The sequence below is a fragment of the Zootoca vivipara genome, chromosome 3, assembly GCF_965207765.1.
Source record: "Zootoca vivipara chromosome 3, rZooViv2.hap1.1, whole genome shotgun sequence".
NCBI classification, from domain to species: Eukaryota; Metazoa; Chordata; class Lepidosauria; order Squamata; family Lacertidae; genus Zootoca; species Zootoca vivipara.
Window position 1 is genome coordinate 2,493,638 of NC_142586.1, and position 22,022 is coordinate 2,515,659.

General features: G+C 40.1%; 1 protein-coding gene and 2 long non-coding RNA genes across 15 annotated transcripts in view; 2 read left to right on the top strand and 1 right to left on the bottom strand.

Moving 5' to 3' along the window:
- The window catches only part of LOC148686126 (uncharacterized), a 32,062-nt gene extending 23,593 nt beyond the window's left edge, over window positions 1-8,469 (top strand). The window contains exon 3 of the long non-coding RNA XR_015949275.1: window positions 8,374-8,469. This is a non-coding gene — a long non-coding RNA (uncharacterized LOC148686126). The remainder of the gene's footprint in view (window positions 1-8,373) is intronic.
- WDPCP (WD repeat containing planar cell polarity effector) overlaps window positions 1-22,022 on the bottom strand; it is a 210,478-nt gene that overhangs the window by 9,402 nt on the left and 179,054 nt on the right. For 5 of the 12 annotated variants that reach the window (XM_088667074.1, XM_088667079.1, XM_088667075.1 and 2 more), the window contains 4 exons: window positions 19,316-19,472; window positions 10,686-10,786; window positions 8,425-8,453; window positions 1,803-4,663 (listed from right to left, as the gene is read on the bottom strand). In XM_088667074.1, the coding sequence (XP_088523200.1) occupies window positions 4,616-4,663; window positions 8,425-8,453; window positions 10,686-10,786; window positions 19,316-19,472 (335 nt within the window). In that variant the 3' untranslated portion in view covers window positions 1,803-4,615. Of the gene's footprint in view, window positions 1-1,802; window positions 4,664-8,424; window positions 8,454-10,685; window positions 10,787-19,315; window positions 19,473-22,022 lie in introns of those variants that run through there. The other 7 variants (XR_015949268.1, XR_015949267.1, XR_015949272.1 and 4 more) reach the window with 6 other exon arrangements.
- On the top strand, window positions 8,471-16,021 carry LOC148686127 (uncharacterized). Of its 2 annotated transcripts, none has more exons than XR_015949273.1 (4): window positions 8,471-8,685; window positions 12,071-12,250; window positions 13,122-13,340; window positions 15,839-16,021. It is a non-coding gene; the product is annotated as an uncharacterized LOC148686127 (long non-coding RNA). The 2 variants fall into 2 exon arrangements; XR_015949274.1 differs by lacking the exon at window positions 15,839-16,021 and adding an exon at window positions 14,938-15,226.

Here is a 22,022-nt window from a genome sequence, read left to right on the forward strand (position 1 = left end):
CTGAGAAAACAAAAGATAACAGAGGATGCAATCAGCATGAAATGGTATGTGACGGACTGAAGGGGAGAGCGAGAACTTTATAATTCTGCTTTATTGTGCTTTACAATTCACTTAACAAAACTCTCGCCTGAAGAACCGTAAATAACATCTATAAAGCAAGCGAGATTGGAAAGTGGGAAATTTACTGAATTAACATGGTCTTTTTAAATATATAAACTGTGTGAATTGAAAACATAAATAATCAAAGTTGTATTCTTGGATTCGTTTGGAATGTGGTTGGGGATGCCTCAAAATATGGACATCAAAGAGAAGCTTTCTCATTAGCGGTTGGAAACTTGTCAAGAAACTTTTGAGTTATGACGCAGCTATAATTTAGAGTCCGCCATGTTGGTGATAAAGCCGGCTACGATATTAGTCAAAGGGGGAGAGAGCCATAAATAAGACATTAGATGCGTGTTTACAGTTTTGGTCTGGCAAATTTCCCCTGGAAAGACTATATTGAGGAGCGATCTGGAGTGATCTGGAGAGAAACATCACAGGAGCTTAAAGATTTGATTTCTGGGGACTGCTCGAAAGATGGCTGCTGCTGGCTGTGAGAAGGATTTTTGGACAGACTTGGCAAGATACCAGCGTGCGAAGTATTTTGTTACATCAAAAGCTGTTCCCCCCATTGTCTAAAACAGGGAATAAAAAAGGATATAAGTTTCCCCCTTTTCACGTAGGTAGATGAAAATGACAAGCAAAGGAGCCCCTCATGAGAGGATAAGCCCATGACATTTCAGCCAGATCCATCTAGGGGACCCTCTGGGTTTTTTCCCCTTTTTCCTTTTAAATTAAATAAAAGTAACATTTTTATTTTTTGCCAAGATTGGATGCAAATTGCAGCTACCATTTGCCAAATTTCAGAATGATACATTAATAACACTCATAATAGATAATAATACTAGCTGGAGCTGCCCACTGAAATGGAAGATACCACCACTCCCCCCCCCACTTCTCCATACTCCTTCACCTCTAAAGGTCTATGTGTTTTCCTCAATCTGCTTGGTTTAGTTTTTCAGAGAAGAAAGGGGAGAGGAGATGGTCTTGTGTTTAGCTTAATGCGACAACTGAGGTAGCAGAGATACTCAGAACGTTGGGCGCTCCCAGCCCACCTCAACATGCCTTGTTAATAGCACAATCCAGCTCTTTAATGTGAGAGACTACCTGGATCTTCCCAATGGGCTTCTTTATTGGGGGTACACACAGAGCCAACCCCTATTAAACAATGCACTAAACGCAGTGCTTTTTCTGGGGGTACTCAAGGGGTACACAGTACTGGCACCTCACTCCCATCACTACAAACAAATGTATGCAAAGGTGCTTTGTTTGCTTCCTGCTGCAGGTTGATCAGTCCAGATTTTAATGAAACAGAATTGGATTTATCCTGGTACAGAATTTCAGCATACAGCAGGCTGTCATGTTATTAGCACAACATTTTCTAGGCAACTTTTCCTTGGTTTTCAATGTCACTCAGAATGCACTTTCTGTTTCTCAATCTAATATTCTCTCCTTATTGCATATTCTGATGAAGTAAATAACAAATTGTGTCTTAAGATGCTCAGTGGTATATTGTAGAAAAGGCTGAACATACTGAATGAAAAAGCAATTTTAAAAGTGCAGTTGTCATCTATGTGCTTATAAGAAATCTTTAACAGGCATTTGTGGAGACTTCAATGCCAGGATTAAGATAATGTACAGTAATTTGTATAATCAAAGGGGCTTTTTAAATATAATATTCCAATTCTTCTGTGAGTTAAGAATAATTTTGATTTTGTTTGTTTTATCACCTGAATGGTACAGTAATCACAAACTGAGCTAACACAGTAGCAGTACATTTAAAATTCACAGTAGCTTGGAATCTATTTTGATTTTGCCAACAAATACCCAGTTTAACTTGCTGGAAATGATCTGCAGTGTAAGAGATCCTTTCCTTTCATGCCTTGCATCTAGCAACCCCCCACATACCCAGGAAAGAAACTGCAGTATGTATAAAAAAATATGCCCGTTTCCAGCTAAATCCCTATTCAGTACTTTGAAAGGAAGGAACTCCAAGAAATCCATAAAGGGATTTTATTAAAAACTGAGATATTTTGGAAACGGCATTCCTGATCTTCTGTACATTTCTAGCATCACTTCCTGGTGTATTTTAAAACCAAAATCCTCTTAGCATGCAAAGTAAATAGATTATGATATACTGAAGGATTAAAGATCACTGTCTGGTGTCAGATTAATCCCTCATATAGACCTTCACTTGTACTGACAGAAATATGGCTGCAATTCAGCAAAATAGCTCTATGGCTAAGTAACGCATTTCAGCATCCTTAGGCTGAACAAGCAAAAGGCTCCCTTGATCTGTTGTTGGACTGCATATACCTTTGCAGAAGGTGCCTTTATATAAATATACCTTATGGGGCACATGCTCTCCTCCTATCATTGAAAGAAACACATAGTAACCATTTTGTTTTTATATGCAGTGATATATGGTGGTTAATTGTGTCTCTGTCTCATAGGTCTTGTATTTCTCGCCCACTGGACCAGTGAGTGTTGAAAATATTGCGCATTTTTCTACTTTTTTGTCTGTTGAGGACATAAGCATTTCAGCATGGATTTAATGTGTTCATCAGACTATTACTGATAAGTCTCTATGCTTTATTTCCCCATTCTTGCTACTAAACCCTTCATCCACAAGGCATGGGTAAGATGAAAATTGACAAATTTGCAAAGTATAAAAATAATTTTCTCTCTTTATTTGGCAATATGACAAATTAAGTATATAACTAAACTCAACATAATTTTAGTTTTAAATTGTGTGACCACAGTTAAGATCGTTTTATATTATGCATGTCTCCTGACAACACCAGAAAACAATGCATTAAACAATGTCAGGAGGAAACTAATCTTAAAATGAGAGTACAAATGTAGTTATGACAAAATGCAGCCTAGGATTCCCCCCAGTCCATTTTCTGTTAATCCCTGAAAAAGCTGAATAATTCTATAGAAGGTTAAATTATTAGAGTCACCATGCCTTTTTAAGGGGAAAATAATGGTTATTCAACTAAACTGATATGGATGTACTGGAAAATGGAGAGCATTTTTCTTCAAAGAATTGTACTGACTGTTAAAGGATGATTTTTTTGCAGAGGTATCCTGAGTGAAGATGCTATCTGTTAGAATGTTATGGAATATCTATTGCAAAGCCTTAAGTGAAAATTCAAACTTGTAGTCGTAAAGTAGGGAGGAGTAAATTCTGAGATTTCTTTTAACTGCTGCTCCTGCCACTATGGATTATGTTTATGCTTGTGGTAGTTAAGGAGGCAGAGATAGGGAAAGGGGGGTCTGTCCGTATTCTTGAATTACCTTCTCCTTCATAACATTTCAATGCTGCTTGCAGTTCCTTTCAGGGCTTGACTGACCTTCCAGAGCTGTGGCCCAGGAGCTGGGGAAAAGGTGGGGCTGGTCAAACTCCATGTGGCTTTAAAGATGAGAAGCTGAAGCCCACTTTCCAGTTCCAAATGAATCTTTTTACCCATAAATAAACCCATGAAGGTTTATTTATGCTGTCAGTTTATGGAACTGGGAAGAAAAGTTTCATGGGGTCTCAAACAGGTCCCCAGTTTGTGCATGTGTTCATGGTCTTCATTACCCTACATGTGACAACTATACAGTGCTGTTGGCCTTGATGTATATAGGGTTTATTTTGCAATTTGTGGCATTGTAAAATTTAGGGATTTGCACAGATGAACAGGTATTTGCAAACTTCAAGAGAATGGGCTGCCTTAAAAGATATTTAGGCTGTAATTGTATACCTGCTTATCTTGGAGCAAGCCCCATTTAGCTAGGTAGAATTTACTTCTGAGGAGACATGTCTAGGTCTTTGTGAACCTGGAACAAAGGTGCTATCAGATGGTAGAAAAGCCACCCACTTTAGGGCAGCAATCCTGGATTCATTTCCAAATCCAACTCATATAACTGTCTCTCTATTATATCCAGTATATTTGTACTGTGTAATTATTTGCCACATTTGCTGGACTTCCTTGCAATAAAGTTACAAAGCTGCTCTCTCTCTCTCTCTCTCTCTCTCTCTCTCTCTCTCTCTCTCTCTCTCTCTCTCTCTCTCCTCTCTCTCTCTGTGTGTGTGTGTATGAGAGAGAGAGAGAGAGAGAGAGAGAGAGAGAGAGGGTTTTTTAAATGACTGAATGTCTACATTCAGACATTATGTCTACTTGCTGAACTTACTCCCATAGAAATGGGACTAAAAGTACTGAGCGTTTACTGCTACCAAATTTACTTGAATCTAATACTCACCTGTTCTGGCCAAATTACGTTGTGAAAATTAAGGTTACTTAGATTCAATGGTACATTTACATTCACCAGCAAATACTTTTTTTGGTTTCAAGGTTCTGAAAATTGAGGTACACATTAGATTTGATGGCACATTAGACTCAAGTAAATATGTACGGTATTTGAACTCTATTACAGAATTGATTGAAATAAGGAGATTGAAAATTCTCAACAATTGGTGGGTAGGGTCCTCCTGACTTTCTTCCAAGATCTTAACTATTAAGAATTTGGCTTATACCAGGCCAAAATGCACCACTTCGATGGAACCACTTTTGATTTCCTGTAAAAAAACAAAGAAAAGAACAATGACACTTGTTACAGTACAGGATGGATATTAAGACTTGTATTCTTCTCTTTATAACCACATTTTGAATGAAACACACAACTTTTCAATTTAAAAAGTCTTAATTATGTTAACTCAACTGTTGTATTTATTGGAGAACAACCTATAACACCATGTTTTTGGTCTTTGTACTCTCAAGCAAAATTCTAAAAAGCTAAGATTTTTCAGAAATTTCAGACAATTTCTGAAAATGTACACATTCAAATCTTGGGTATATTTTGTATAACATGGATGCATGCCTATGCTTTTGGTGCAATAGAATATACAATATGAATTCCCCTCTCCCACCTCAAACAAGGGACTTCTCCTTTTTCAAATTATAGTACATACAAATGCTTCAGCCTTCATGATGTAAAGAGAACTAGGCGTGGAACTTGAAACAAAAGAAAACTTGCCCCACTGCAATATTCAACATATGCTCTAGTCATTTAAGTAAAAAGGTATAAAAGTTGGCAGCAAAAGTTAAGGCTGCTTCAGGCTTACTGTGTACTGGCAAGTTCAAGTGGAATTCATGAGGATTTTTGTTTTTGTTTTTTAAAACGTTCGAATGTCAGATTAGATCAGTCTTGAACAACATGCATTTACCATACTAGCAGCTCCATCTCATGGCATATCTGTTCTAACAGTGATATAGAAACAGCCCAGCAGAATACTGCATAAAACCTGCATTTCAACAGTGAATATCTTTGTAATTGTACTATATTTCCAGCATTGTTGCCTGCCCTTTCTCTATATTTAAACGGCTAGTAAGAGTAGTATGGACTTAAACTAGTTAGCATTTGGTAGCATATTCTAAATAGTTGCTTTACTTTGCACAACACAAAGTGTTTCATACAACTAAGCTCCCTCCTACTCTGAACCCCTATATAATTATAGATCAGAAACCAATTAACACACCCTGGCACAGTTCATATGCTACTCTGGAAATAAAACCTGTTAGCCAGTATGATCTGTATTTTGTGAACAGTTGCAACTCCAACATTCCTGTTCAAAAACTACTGCAGCTACAGCTGTCAGAGGCTCTCAGTTTTTGTCTGGAAAAATAATAATCTTCAAATCTGGACTGGAAGGTTGGGAACTATATAAGGTGGGCAAGTGGGACCTGTTTTGTGTGTGTCTAGGGCCACATTCCCTCAGGAGTAGTCTGTCAGGAATCAAAGACAGTAGAGGGTGGGTGGCCGCCCCACCCCTGTTTCTCCCCACTCTGCTCCTGCTGCCAGGAGAGAGACAGACAAATCACTTTTGCTAGAGGGCTAAACTGATCCTTTGCAGAGGGCTCCCTCACCCCACTTGTTCTTCCATCATCACTCCGATTGGCTCCCCCCCATTCCCCACTCTGCTCTCATTAAATTAAGAAGCATGCTGCTTGCACTTAGGCCAAGGATTGTGTGTGACCCTGAGGCCACATTTCCCTTCCCTCTGCTATATGGCATGTCTACTTTTCTTTTGCTGCCTCTGTCCCCAGTTAATTACATCTTTATCTTTTATAAATGACCATCTCTTTCTAGCAAGGTAGCTCTGAAGCTAGTGCCTTTTTACTGTATGATCACGTGATCTTATTTACTAGTATATTTTGTCATGTAGAAACTTGTATAGCATTATTAATGGGAGACCTTTTTGGCTCCATGGACCAGATCCTTGTCAGCAAATTTTATATGAAGGCCATAATTCTCATTCTTGTTGGTTAGGGCTACTGTGTTAAAACCTGTCAAAAAGAAAATATGGCGGTGTGCATGCAGAGGTGTTTGCCGTTCACACCTTACTTGTTCGTTGTGGGAAACAGTTGTGAAATTCTTGTTCAGCTGACATGTAATGCACACGGAGCCACTTTTAGATGCAGACATTTGTGAAAGTGCACAGAAGTGACGTCTTAATTTAAGGACTGGGTCCTCAGGAGCGGCATTCTGATAGAGGGGGAAGGATCACTTACAATTTCTGCACTGGCTCATTGCTTTAAAAAAGGTGTCACCGAGAATATGGAAGCCAGTAGAATGTTAATTTTTATTTTATGCGTTCATGTCAATCAAGTAGGCTGCTTACAAAGTATTCTGTACAGAATCTGAATGGCTTTTGGCAGGACCCATATGCTGTGTGCTGTATTGGGGGGGGGGAGAGAATGCAAATTAAATCTTGGGTTGAACATAAGAAGGATAAAATTTAAACTAGTGGAAGACACAAACAGCTGGAATAAGCACTTTTTCTTAAATTAATGCATAGTTTATCACATGGATATAACCAGTGTGTAACTAAGATGAGAACTACAAAGTCCCAAGCCTGACTAGAAGGCATGGAGCAAAGCTCTTAGGCTAAGACTCCAATTTCTCATTGTATGAATGGCTTTGAATATTCAGAGGAGAAGGAACATGTCTGTTCTGACCTCATATATTATTGGAATCTAAACTAGGTTACAGGACTGAGACTGTTTGCTGTAGACTTTAATTACAATTGCACAAGCCGAGCCTTAACCCATCAGATGTTTTGGACAACAATTCCCATCATTCCTGGCTATTGGCCATCACTGCTGGGGGTGATGGGATTTGAAATCCAACAAGTGAGGGGCAACTCCTGTCCTACTCTAAAATCCCTGTTTTCTACTCTAACTTAGGCAAAACCTGAACCTTCCCCTCCACCCAGCTAGTGGGGGTTTACAGAGTGGTGGGGCCACTGCACTGCCACTCATGGTGGCAAGGTGAAAGATGGGGGGCAGGAAGGCAGCTCATTATGCCACCAGGCTCAAATTGGACAACATACTGTTGTGTGACAGCAGTGCAACTGGCTGGGGATTCAACAAATGCCAAGAGGCTCACCTCTGCCCCTTCCCCAACCCCGTAATGTCTCATTTCAAGCCTTCTGATCATAGCTGTCAAGTTCTCCCTTTTTTAAGGAGAAATTCCCTTATGCTGAATAGGCTTCCTCACGAGAAAAGGGAAAACTTGGCAGCTATGCTTCTGATGGATACTGATTAGTAGCGGAAGGGAGAACATTGCACTGAACAGTGATGCTTGTGTCACTCTGTCATCAGCCAGCAGCACCAGTGTAGCAATATGTGTTGGGCAGAGAAAAACTTGCACCATAATAATAATAATTATTACCTGTAGAACTCAGAGTGGTTCACAACATAAAATCACAATATAAAAAACAGAAAAATAAAAATAATAAAAATAAAAACAGCCCAATAATCCCCCCTTCCAACACATTTTAAAAGGGCATTGGATGTCAATCAGCCAAAGGCCTGGTTAAAAAGGAACATTTTTGCCTGGTGCCTAAATGTGTATAATGAATGTGCTAGCCAAACCTCCTTGGCAGGAGCATTTCACAAATGGGGAGCCACTGCAGAGAAGGCCCGTTCTTGTGTTGCCACCCTTTGGACCTCTTGTGAAGGAGGCACACCAAGAAGGGCCTCAGAAGATGATCTCAGGGTCCACGTAGGTTCATATGGAGAGGGGCGGTCCTTGAGGTATTGCTGTGATGGTGGACTACTCTGTAAGCAAACTAAGCATGTGAAACTAATTTAATTGTATACTATTTTCCTGCTTTCCCGCCCTGTGTTGAATTTTAAACTTTAAGCTCCTCCTGTACCTGTAAAAACCATGCACACTGATGACTCTATGTAAATAAATAAAAAATGTGTTCTAAAAATGTTGCAGGAGGAGTTGCAAACATGTATTTTCTGTTGAGCAACATGGAAAACTATTTACCTGTCCATCACGTGTTTCCTCGGGAGTTTCTAAAAAAACAAGGTAAGTAATTTGAATGAGCCAGGTATCAAAACAATCAAGATAGAAATACTATTTCAATTAAAGCCAGTTTCTTTTTAAGATGCACATAGTAAATGTTCTTTATATCTATACCGATACATACAGGCAAACTTCACACTTTTTCTTATGGCAGACCTGCCATGTGGATAGTGCTTTCTTATTCATGTAAACATGGCCTATTCATGTGCTCCAATATATTAGGTATGTTTCTCATTTATCCCTATGTTTAGTGATATTCTGGTGTAAGCAAAAAATAAATAAATCCCCATCTCCTAGTGTAGTGTACAAATGTATATGTAGGTGCCAGTAGAACAGACCTGAAACATGCCCTGGGCAGAGCATAGGGAAGGCTACGTTGTTGGTCAAGAATATGGCTATGCAGTCAAAAAAGCACTTGTAGGAGCTGAGTGGTATTAAAATTGAGAAAAAGATTAAGTATTTATGTGTCTGACTGACAGTAAAGAATCCCAACATATTCGAGACAATTATGTTTAAGTATGGAAGGATGTTAAAAAACATTTGGAAACATGGGGGAGGATGAAACATTAATTTTTAGGAAGGATTCTAGCCATAAAGATGAATGTTTTACCTAAGATGTTATTCTTATTCCAAATGATACCAATAATAAATAACACAAGCTACTAGTATAGTGTATTCCAGTTTCCTGTGTATTCTTACCATTTCACTTATTTTTTATACTCATTTATGTATTTAAATCACATCTTGCCATAAAGTCTTCTCCGGGGTCACACCTTCACTGTCTTAGCCAGACTCACGGTGGTCAGTCTGCTACTAACCAAAACATGTGCACACATGATCTGCGGCATGCAGTATAGATTAGTTCAGATTTGTTGCTACCCTAATACTTTCCCTAAATGAACTCCCTTTAACTACATGTGTTTTGATTGGGAACCTTTATGAGACTTATCTGTCTAGCCTTTGACTTCAACATCATGATTGCTTTGCAGGCGTAAAATAATTGCTAGAATTGAAACACCAGAATTTTAATATATCACCATATACAATATGTTCCAATGGATTTAGTAGAAAGAGCTAGCTCTGATTCAAGCGTTGAGCAATTAAGTGATGACAGAACAAGTGAGATACATGATTACGTGGATCACTTCTTTGTTTTATGTTTCTGATAGAACTACCTAATTTGGGCCCTCAACCCCTTTAAATGGAGCAGCCTATGTTCACCCAATCATAGCTATTCTATTTTTACCTAATCTTGCTAGGGTATAACAAAAAATGATTTTTGAATGAGACAGTATGGGAATATGGGGAAATAAAAGAGCTTATTACATAGGAAATAATCAAGCAGCGCATGGTAAAAACTCTGCAACTGTACTATGATTGTGAAGAAGAATGTCTTTCAGTCGCTTCAAATATTTACCATAATGCTAGAGAGACACCAGTTCCTTCATGGGACTGAGGAATCAAGGCACAAAAGATGGTTGTTTCCTCCAATTGCTTAGACCAGGGCTTGTCAACCCAGTCCCTACCGCCCGCTAGTGGGCATTTCAGGACTCTAGATGGGCGGTAGGGGGTTCTACGGCACAAGCTCCTTCCTCCTTCCATTGAGCACTGGTGGGCGGCAAGGAAATTTTACCATCAAGAAAGATGTATTGGTGGGTGATAGGTATAAAAATGTTGACTATCCCTGGCTTAAAAGGTAAAGGTAAAGGGGCCCCTGACCATCAGGTCCAGTCGTGTCCGACTCTGGGGTTGCGGCGCTCATCTCGCTCTATAGGCCGAGGGAGCCGGCGTTTGTCCGCAGACAGCTTCCGGGTCATGTGACCAGCATGACAAAGCTGCTTCTGGCGAACCAGAGCAGCGCACGGAAACGCCGTTTACCTTCCCGCTGGAGCAGTCCCTATTTATCTACTTGCACTTTGACGTGCTTTCAAACTGCTAGGTGGGCAGGCACTGGGACCGAACAACAGGAGCTCACCCCGTTGCAGGGATTCGAACCGCTGACCTTCTGATCAGCAAGCCCTAGACTCTGTGGTTTAACCCACAGCGCCACCTGGGTCCCTATGCTTAGACCATGCTATCTCACTGCTACAGATGAGCACTCTGCAGGTCAACTAGGAATCCTCACAAGTGATGGTTCCCACCACTATAAAACTCTTCCAGACCTGTCAGCTGATCAGTTTCCAAAACCACTCCCTGTTATACACATTTGACATTATCCTTACCAGTCTGACACCAAGATGCAGGCTTGTCCACCTTTGGAGCTGTGCAGTTGCCTGTTACAAATTCACAGTCCCTTTTGTCTGTCTTCTTAGAAAAAGTAGATCTTAAAAGAAACAGGCAAAGTATAATGTGAAGGACTGCACATAATTGTAAAAATGCTTTGTAGAAGTCACTTACACAGCAAGCCTCTGCATGTCTTCTCAAATGTAGGTCTCACTGATTAAACTGGGCTTACTCCTAACTAAAAACATATAGGCTTACAGCCTTACTGTTTTGAGCTCCCTGACGCTCAAAAATCTCAATTACAACTAGCTATATGTGCACACAATGGATTGGATTCAGATTTAGTCCTGCTGGGAATAGATTCACATCAGTTTGTTTATGATGTGCTAAAGTAGACGTGGGTGTGGCCACAGCACACTCTCACACACATGCTCATATCTATTTATTTCATGAAATTTATATACTGCTTGATTGTAAAAATAGAAAAGCAAACCTCAGTGTGCACAACCCACCTCCATTGCTGATGCGTGTAGACGGGGCGTAGGAGGGGGGGAGGTCAAACCCAACTTATAATGGACCCCCTTTGATTCTCAACGCCCACGGGTCCTACTGGTGGCAGAAGTGGACGGGTGGGTGGAGGGAAATTGAAGGGACAGTGTTATATTGTATGTTTTGTGTGTCTTGTTTGTATAAAATTAATAAAATTGTTATTAAAAAAAATCCCCCCTGGGTGGATCGCCCCTCCCCGGGTGCCCGTGTGGCTAGCTCCGTGGCTGCGTGCAGATCAGCTAGGGTGTGTGTGTGCGCCAGTATTTGCATGCTCATTCAGGCCGCAGGGCTAGTTGAAGAGATTTAAGCCCAGTATTGTGTCCACTATTTTTGTCCTGTAGATCAGATGTATTGAAATAATCTATATATAGAGTTATTATTAACAACATTTCTTACCACAGTGAAGTCCCAGGGCATGTTACAACAATGTAGAAATACAACATTAAAATCAGTTAAAACAATTTACAGTCTCAGGTATGAGCATAGCCAGTGGGGTGCAGGGGTCCCCCATCAAATAAATAAGTAAAAATACTTTACAAATTGACCAATTGCTTTGCAGATAACTTGGTTCTGCCCCCTCCAACATAATGCCTGCCCCCCCAATAAATCCTGGCTATGCCCATGGTCTCAGGATCACTAATATATTAGTACTAGAGACCATTAGTGATCTCAGGATCACTAATATATTAGTACTAGAGACCATTTTATTTAATCTCTATCTCTATCTCTCTCTCTCTCTCTCTCCCTCTCTCTCTCTCCCTCTCTCTCTCTCTCTCTCTCTCTGTGTGTGTGTGTGTGTGTGTGTGTGTGTGTTTGTAAATTCAATGTGGCTAAGTGAGGATGCATCAGAAACCAATAAAATGTTGAAGAGGACATGCAGAGCCCAACTAAATGAAGATGATGATCTAAAACTATGCACCCTGGAATGTTTAGCTAAATAACCTTGTTTGCAGAACTTTCTGAAGGGGCACTGAGAGACCTCAGCGGAATGTCCATTGCTTTATTCCTTTTTCAGGTAAATAGATATTAAAATAAACTTGTGTGCTCTAGTTTAGACTAATGAGCCTTCCTTTTGAATACTAGCTGCATAACCTTTGACAACAATAATAAAGGAAATGGCCTGTTATTGAGAATCGTGTATAGCTTCTGCATATATAAGGGACTTGCGAGGCACAGTTTTTCAGAACGTTTTGTGGATGCCTAGGAATGTATTTGCTGAATAAGTCACTAATTTTTCAACATTTCTAAGGATTTTAATATAATCATAAAAAGTATGTCGGTCTATACCGTAAAGTATAATTGTTGGTCATCTTAATTTTTTTTAGCAGTATATGTAGGCAGTTTCCTTCTTAGGGAAACAAAATCAGCATTTTGCTTTGCAACCTGTTAGTTAAAAATCTCAGTGAGTATTGCATTCACTGAATAGAAAATCAGTTTTGATTTGTGTATCTTTTTGTGTACTTATTTGCATTATAGTGACTGTGAGAAGGGGTAGAGGAAGCAACATTCTTTCACAGAAACTTTGGTTTCTTCATCTTTCCTCAATAGGAAAATACTGTATCAATTAATTTGCAGAACTGTGACACCATGTTTGTAATTCAAGTCTGTAACTTAATGATCAAATGCCTCTTTTTTCAGTTGCAGCATGTAAATTGTTATCCTGAGAATGTGAATGATCTGATGTAATTGCACAGTAACTTGCTTGATGGTGTAGTTAGTATTAAGTAGAGTTAGCCTTTGATGATACACACGATTCAGTCTAAATGTAAAATCCCTCTTTTCTGCTGAGAAGATAAGCTTTGGATATGTGGTAGTGTTTTGGTCGCAAAACAGTGAAGACTGTTATAATGGCTGACTGTTTTTTTTGTTTTTTAATTGGTTAATAGTCTATTATCATGTGATAATATGGCCAAAGGCTGAAAAACAACAAAAACTGAACTGAATGGAGTGGAGGTTATGCAAGCAACTATGAATGTATAGTAACATTGCAGCTCTTCAGCTTTCTCTGAGCCATGCTAAAGCTACAATAATGCAACCACCTCATCCCACTAAGCTTTATTGGCTCAAGAAAAGAAACTAAGGAACTTCATTGGAGACCAGATTAGGTGAGTTTCAAAATGGAAAGATCCTTTTGGCCTCCAGCTCCATTATCTTTTCTGTAGTCTCTTGATCAGCTTTCCTACACATAGCTGCGGATTCCATGGTGACCTGTAAATTGCTTTTTTGGCTGCCAAATTGCTGTAACCCTTCTATTTTTATGTTTTTAAGAGAGCTTAAAACTGTCCATCCTCTTTAGACATTTATTTCTTTAAAATTGACCAGTGCTTGGGAGGATTTCAACTATATCCAAAAGGCTTAGAAGAAGATGTTGCTTCTAGTTTTCATTAAAGTCAACAAACATGAAAAGGCCAGAAGGGGATAAAAGCAACTTAGCGACTTTTACCTAATACATATAAATCTACCTAAGAGCTGTATGCAATAGTACTCAAAGTACTACATTTATTTCTATCTAAGATGCAGAAATAGGCTCGGCGTCACATGCTCCTTCACAATGCCAAGTTTAATAAGGCTCAAAAGACTGTGAGATGAGTAAAATAAGGTCAGTCTGGGTTGGGCCAGTTTGGCTGAATGTGAAAATAATTGTGATGTTTTTCTATCATGGTGACAGTTTGCTTTGGTGCAGGACACTTGGAATACTATACTAGAAAATGGTTACAGGTAGGTAGCCGTGTTGGTCTGGGTCGAAGTAAAATAAAAAAATTCCTTCAGTAGCACCTTAAAGACCAACTAAGTTTTTATTTTGGTATGAGCTTTCGTGTGCATGCACACTTCTTCATCTGAAGAAGTGTGCATGCACACGAAAGCTCATACCAAAATAAAAACTTAGTTGGTCTTTAAGGTGCTACTGAAGGAATTTTTTTATTATACTAGAAAATGTTTTAGTAGAGCATTTGCCAGATGCTTTGTTTACCGTTTCTTTAAAATGAATGCAGAAGACTCCCCAATGTTACACACATGGTTTGTAACAAAGATCACTAGTTTCAAGTGGAAGGGGAGGAGAAAGATAATAAAATACAAAAAGTAAATATTCAAATTTAAGTCTAATAATAAGTTCAACTCATTTAAGTCCATGGCCTTAAATCACATTTAATTGTGCAGGTGATTCTGACGCTCAGTTTAGCAGTTCTTCTTGGAACAATTTGGGACATCATATGTCAAAATTGCACAATACAGTTGCATGCTCACAGTTATACCATTTAAGGACTGTGCTTGGTATCTTGTTGATAAAAGTCCTCCTTTCGCCCTTGGAGGGCCTGTCTAGGAAAGTCACATATCGTAGCAACAAGAGACACTGTTCAAGACAGATGTTATGTGATCCTGAGATAATATTTCTTGTCTTTTTGACATTGCACCTTTGATGCATTCCTGTTTTGAATCTTTTGAAAAGTGCTGCTATCTTTCACTTCCAAACTTATTTACAGAAATTAGGTCTCTAAAGAGAGACTCATTTTTAAAATTTATATAAGGACCTACTCTAACATCAGCAATTTAATACTATGCAGGTAAACAGGTTTGTTCAACCTTCTGTGAATCAAAGGCAGGTTGATTAGAATGTTTTCACATCTATTATTTTTACAGTACACCCTTTCTGACACACCTTTAATATTATGTGCATGCTGGCATTGCTTCCTGGCTCATCAGGTCCTGAGAGATCTACATTGGCTCCCAGTACGTTTCCGAGCACAATTCAAAGTGTTGGTACTGACCTTTAAAGCCCTAAACGGCCTCGGTCCTGTATACCTGAAGGAGCATCTCCACCCCCATCGTTCAGCTCCGAGGGCCTTCTAGCGGTTCCCTCACTGCGAGAAGCAAAGCTACAGGGAACCAGGCAGAGGGCCTTCTCGGTAGTGGCACCTGCCCTGTGGAACACCCTCCCATCAGAGGTCAGAGAGATAAACAACTATCTGACATTTAGAAAATACCTAAAGGCAGCCCTGTTTAGGGAAGTTTTTAATCTGTGATATTTTAATGTATTTTAATGTGTGTTGGAAACCACCCAGAGTGGTGGTGGGGACCCGGCCTGATGGGCGGGGTATAAACAATAAATTATTATTATAAATTATTATTATTATCATCAATTTTAAGGAAAAAAAAGAGATAACTAGCAGTTCAGGGCGAGGGGAATGAAAAGAAACAATGCATTATTCATGTTATAAGTACCAAAGTTGTTGTTCTATTAATATAGCACAGAAAAGGATGCCTAAATACTTTTACATGTTCAAAAAACATGTAGAACCTTGCTCTTACAAGTAGAACACATCCATGTGACTATAACTAATGAAAGGTTTGTAACTGTATACTTAAACCTTACAATGAATGGTCCAAAATGGCACTAATGATGCTGAAGGAAATGTGTTTGGCAAAGGAAATATAAACATAGTAGAGATTTGATAGGCTTGAAAAATGGAATGAAGTACAACACTAAAAATGGAATCTATCCAGTTTTTGCAGCAGTAAAGCAAATTATAATTGCCTATTTGTAAAATGTGATATTGTAATGTCAGCAAAGATAATGTATAAGTTTTTGTATTCTTATGTCTAGGAAGGCAAAACCAAAGTCCAACTGGAAACTGATACTGGGAGACTGGATATTAAAATTCTGATTCAAATCACAACAAAGAGTGAAAAATGAATTGGTTATCTGTAGTCGTGTAAATGCTAATGGTATTTGCAATAATTGTAATTGTGGAAAAATACGACTGTAAGAGTTGTAACTATGTACTGTACAGAGATAATAAATTATTTACAAAGTTTTTAGCTTTTTTCTTTTTTCAAGGAAACTTATTGAATAAAGTGTAGAATCATAGAATCATAGAGTTGGAAGAGACCACAAGGGCCATCCAGTCCAACCCCCTGCCGAGCAAGAAACACCATCAAAGCATTCTTGACATATGCCTGTCAAGCCTCTGCTTAAAGACCCCCAAAGAAGGAGACTCTACCACACTCCTTGGTAGCAAAGTGTAGAAAGGCTTATTTTAGCTCTTCAAAATACTATGTGCCCAGTGGCATAGCGGGGAGTGGGGGCTGTATCCCCAGGCACAGTTTTTTGGGTGGCGCATCAAGGCACAATGAGCTGTTGTGTCTTTGATGCAGCAGGTGTGTGCCCTGGCTCCTGTGAGCCTAGCGCTGCTTTTGCGAGCTGCGCTGCTTGCAGGGAGGACGCCCTGTGATCCCAGGAGCAGCGCCACAGCTCCCTGGGCTCTCGGGCCACGACACAAGCCTGTTGTCTCCTTCTCAGCCACCCTCTGACTGGAGGGCGCCATGAGAAGGATGCAACAGCCCTGCGAGCCAAGCGCCATTCACAAAGGCAGCGCTGGGCTCGCACTCCAGATGGGTGGCTGAGAAGGCAGCAATGGCTCCCAAAGCTGTGATTGTCCACAGCTCTGGGCACCCCTCTCCTACACTACGATCGGCTGCAGCTTGCTCCAGGGGCAGAACTGTGAGTGATCGCAGCATCACAGAGGGGCACCGCTGCCTCACCAAAGCTTCTGCCCCGGGGGGGCGCTGCCTCGGCCTCTCCAACACTTCCACTCTGGAGCTGGCTGCAGTATTTATCCCCACTTTACATGTGGATAAAAATAAAGCCTTTTTAAAAGGAGATTAGGGATCTTGGGAGTCACATGTATTTACTAGTGAATTATAAAACACTTGGCTAAATGTGTTTTAAGATCACAGCTAGTGGTTGGTCCACCTTGAGAATATAATATCAATAGAATATAATTCAAATGTTGGCTTTCCTGACTACATTTTTTGCAGTATATTTTCTCATCAGAAACCTCTGTAGGACAAGAAATGAAGGTGTATTAATGTAGTCTTGTCAACCTAGCGAGAGGTAAGAACTTGGCAATGTGCAAATATATGCAAGTTGCTCCATAAAAATTGCACATTGTGTTCAGTTGCAATGTTTTATAACAGTGAGGAGAATGTTTATCAGGTTCCTGGCCAATCTGTGCCAATCTGAAGTTATTACAGGGAGTTCCTTTTCATCTCACATTAGAGTTGGTGGGGTTCATGTGACTTCTAAGGTTCCAAACAATTACTAGTAAGGGATGGAGACTTGCTTTTGTATTTGGGAGATCAAGAGGAGGGAAAATACAGGAATAGTGGATCTGCCTTATTTTAGGGTTGGCAGCATTCACTTGGATTTTAGTGGCATGAAGAAGCTGTTAGTGAGGGTTGGAAGCTCTCTTTATGTTCTTCAGCTCAGCAGGAAGTAATCTCAGTCTTTGGGAGGGGAAAGCACTTTATGAAGCTTCAATGATTGCAAAGAAGTTTAGTTGAGAGGATCAACAATCTGTGATGACCCATCTTAGTTGATCCATTTCAGAATTCAAAACAGCAAGGCAAGAAGTAAAACTAAAATTGAAAAACCAAAATAATTGTTAGCATTCCAGTGCTCAGCTTACTACAGGGAAAAATATACTTTGCAAGGATAGAAAGTAAATATTCTAAAATATGTCTGCTGGAGTTTGGATTATTGTGCAATATTATTGCATGGAATATTATTCAATTCTTCCCAAAGCTCATGGGAACTGGAACCTATGTCCTTGGAATTAATTCCCACTACATTCAAAGGAACTTGCTTCCAAAGATGGACATTTAGATGGCAGGCTTAAGCTGATGTATCCACCTATGTAGGGTTTGTTTAAAAAACTTTAGGTAGCAGTTCAGCTAATACATTCCTGGGAGTATAAGCACCTGGAAATACCTTTGACCAAAACCAACAAGGGTTGATATAACAATTATGGCCCAATAAGCTGTGGTTTTGTGGTCTGGGAATGAGTTATGTGCACGGTGAGCTTACTTTCTTAAACCAAAGGTCTTACTGGTATATCATCTAAATCATGTAACTGGGGTTTAAGGGGTCCATCTAAACCAGGATATGAAACCAGAATTGTGGACCACTTAAATATTGTTGAGTGCCTTGGTGGAGTACTTACTGAGCAATCCTATGCATGTTTATTCAGAAGTAAATTCTACTGTGCTCCTGAAGAACAAATCCCTAATTTCCTGATCGTTGGCCATGCTGGCTGGGGTTTATGGGAGTTTTAGACAAACAATGTTTGGAGGCAATGCCTTGGCAACCTGCCCTAGTGTGTTTAGGACTGCGGCCTTCATAAATGGTTTTTGTTCTACAAATCCAAGCACCTTCATTTATTTTAATAGCATTTTCTTGCCACCTGCCACTTCAGCACCAGCACCAGCATCAAAATCAGTGCCATATTATGAAAAGCACAGGCCCTTGACAAGGCTGTTGAGAAGAGCACCATTAACTGCTAAATGTTTAAGGAGATATGAGAAGACTGCACCACTATTAAGAAAATCACAGGTCCTAAGAAACGCTGTTTACCTTCCCGCCGGAACGGTCCCTATTTATCTACTTGCACTTTGACGTGCTTTCGAACTGCTAGGTTGGCAGGAACTGGGACCAAGCAATGGGAGCTCACCCTGTCTCAGGGATTCGAACCGCCAACCTTCTGATCGGCAAGCCCTAGGCTCTGTGGTTTAACCCACAGCGCCACCCGCGTCCCAATGGATGGATAAGAACTGATAATAAAAAACAGATAAGAACTAAGAGACACGCAGTTAAAACAACTGTTAGTGACCTACAAAATTTCTGTCACTGCAGGAGTTTGTCTTCAAGGAACTACATACAGGTATATGTTACAGTATACAGTATACATTTTGAAGCCAATGTATGCTTAATTGTCAAGTTAAAATGGTTGCAGGGAACCAGACAGAGGGCCTTCTGTCAAGGCAATAAACAACTATTTTACTTTTAAAAGACAACTGTTTAGGGAAGTTTTTAATGTTTGATGCTGTATTGCTTTTAATATTCGGTTGGAAGCTGCCCAGAGTGGCTGGGGAAACCCAGCCAGATGGGTGGGGTATAAATAATAAATTATTATATTATTACAAAATATCTGCTTTCGAGTAAATTATGCTAGATGACAGTAACTAATAAAATGTTACATTCTTCTCCAAATGCAACACTCCTTCATGTACTGAGTATCTTTACCTTGTAGAACTGTTGTATGTCACATGTGTGAGACATCGAGCACTGGCACTGAAGGTTGGGAGACTGCCTTGAACTTTCTGGTCCTCCTGTGGCAGTATAGTCAGGTTTACAAAAGTGTCACTCAAAGCATCTTCTCTGTCCATATTGCCTGGAATCTCTAGGAGTTTTTAAAATTAAAAACAGAAATTAAGAATAAAGTTTACTATTGCTACATGTTTTACTGGACATAGGAATTGGCTTTTCAAAGTAATTACTACAGAAGACTAGCTATGAAGTATTTATACAATCTTACTGGAGACAGTAACTGACTTTCACAGTAATTATTACTAGCTCAGACTAGAACCTGTCAAAGTGGTTTTCTATTAAAACAAGTCTCCTATTATATATTTATTCATACCCTGCCTTTGCCCCTAACGGAACCAAAGGCAACTTCTTATTTATATATTGGTGACCTGAGCTACCTGCCATGTTGATCAAAACAGGAACATATTTATTAAGGTATTTGTATTTCACATTTGTAGGCAATTGGCCTTTGCATAGTGGCTTACAATGCAATAATGAAAACATTATTCTATTTAATTTAAATAGAATTTCATAAACAGTGAAAATAGAGCAATAAGTTTAAAACTTTAGAAAAACATCAGCAACGAAAAACAGATTGGGATAAAGATTTCCTTAAAGCCCATTTAAAAGCAGCTAAAAGAAGGTCCTAAATGTACATTCATTGGGTTCAAACCAAACATAGCAGGCACTGGAGGAAGACCAGGAAGAATAGGAGGGCCAAGCTCCAAATATACCTGGCTCCAGTGTTGAGACAGGAGTCCCCGCTCCCTCCCTTCTTGTGGGGGACAGAGTGCTGTTGGAAGCTGTGGAGGGATCCAAGCCACTTCCTAGGGTAGCAGAGCAGGCTTCAGAGGGGCAAGTGTGCCTGGTGCTCTCTCCCAGGACAAGGCAATGCCTCCAGACATGGGAGGAGATGTGCACACCTAGATGTAGCACCTGCTTTTAGACTAAGCATTCCTGTAGGAATATAACTTCTTGTGAATAAGGGCCACACCCCATCTAAAACTTAAAGCTTGGTGGATGAGCATGCAAACTTGTTGGAACAACTTCTCTGCTCCTGTGCCGCCTTGAACTTCATGTCACTGATAGTGGGTTCATGAACTTCCTAGGCTGGGATCATCCTGGCAAACCTTTGCCTTATGAGAACTCTGGGACTGGATTAGTTCTTTATTTATTTAATAAGATTTATATCCCATTTGATTGTGGAAAACCTTAAAGTGGATTACAAAAACAATAAAACAATAGAATTATTAGTAAAACAATGAAAAAAGTAAAAAAAATTAAAACCAGCAAAAACCTAACAACACACCAGTATTCTAAATATCTCAATAGCCTCAAAGAGAATACAGTGAAGGTGGCTGCCTGATGTCAATTGATAGGGTGTTTGTGGTACTCTTTTCAGCATCTGCTGAAAACATTTTTGGTTTGTCTGCTGCTGAGTCTGTACAGTCATACCTCATGTTGTGTCCACTTCAGGTTACGCGTTTTCGTGTTGCATCCTGCGGCAACCCGGAAGTATCAAAACGGGTTACTTCCGGGTTTCGCCGCTTGCGCATACACAGAAGTGCTAAATCGCGCTTTGCACATGCGCAGAAGTGCTAGATCATGCCACATGTGTATGCAGATGCGGCTTTTCGGCTTGCGTCAGTTCCGTGTTACGGACAGGCCTCTGGAACGGGTCCTGTCCATAACATGAGGTTCCACTGTACTGTTAATCTGTTTTAATAAAACTCTCCTACTTACAAGTAAGAACATCTGATGTGTTTTGGTGTGGGAACCAGGGACCATCCATTGAAAAGACCCTCTGTATCTCCTCCTATCCCTGTGTGATCCCTAAATCTGTTCTGGGTCCCCCCCCAATCTGAGATTTGGAGTTGTGTGGGGAGAGGGAGAGGACAGGGTAGTTCTGGCTTGCAGCCACAAAACATGAAACTTGCTGCTGTTGTTGAAAACTTTTTGAGTCAAAAGCCCCTAAAAGTGGTAGTCCATTATGGTATTGTCAACGATTCCTGGATAACTGTGTGGGAAATTGCAGTCATAAGTGCTAGTTAGTGCATGAAGGGGTTAAGACCAGGAGATCTGTTCCTAGTCAAAACCAGCACCTTAAATCTGACCCTATGCTCCCATGGCAGGGACCCCGTGAGGAGCCTCGCTGCAGCATTCTGCACCCACTGGAGTTTCTGGGACAGCTTCAAGGGCAGCCCCGCGTAGAGCGAGTTACAGTAGTCAAGCCTGGAGGTGATCGTCACATGGATCACTGTGGCTAGGCCTTGTCCCAGTCCTCAATCTTACATCCAAAATAGAGCTGATATACCTTTTTACTATCAGACTGATGGCACTTTTCTGGCTTGTAAATGTCACTTCTCCACAAATGTAACAAAAGTTATCTGCGCTATTAACACATTTACAAGGCATCACTACTGTTGGATTTACACTGCAGGGATCACTTGTGTAGTACTTATGACACAGGGGTAAATGGGAGAGTAGCGCACAAATGACTTGCTCAATCCTGCAAGACTTTGCTTTATACTAACGATTGCATCAATTTATGTCAGCAATTGACTCAACTCATTACTCAACAGCATGTCATTGGTCCTGGGAGTGTTGTGTATGATGAACTGATGCAATATGATGCCATATGTCT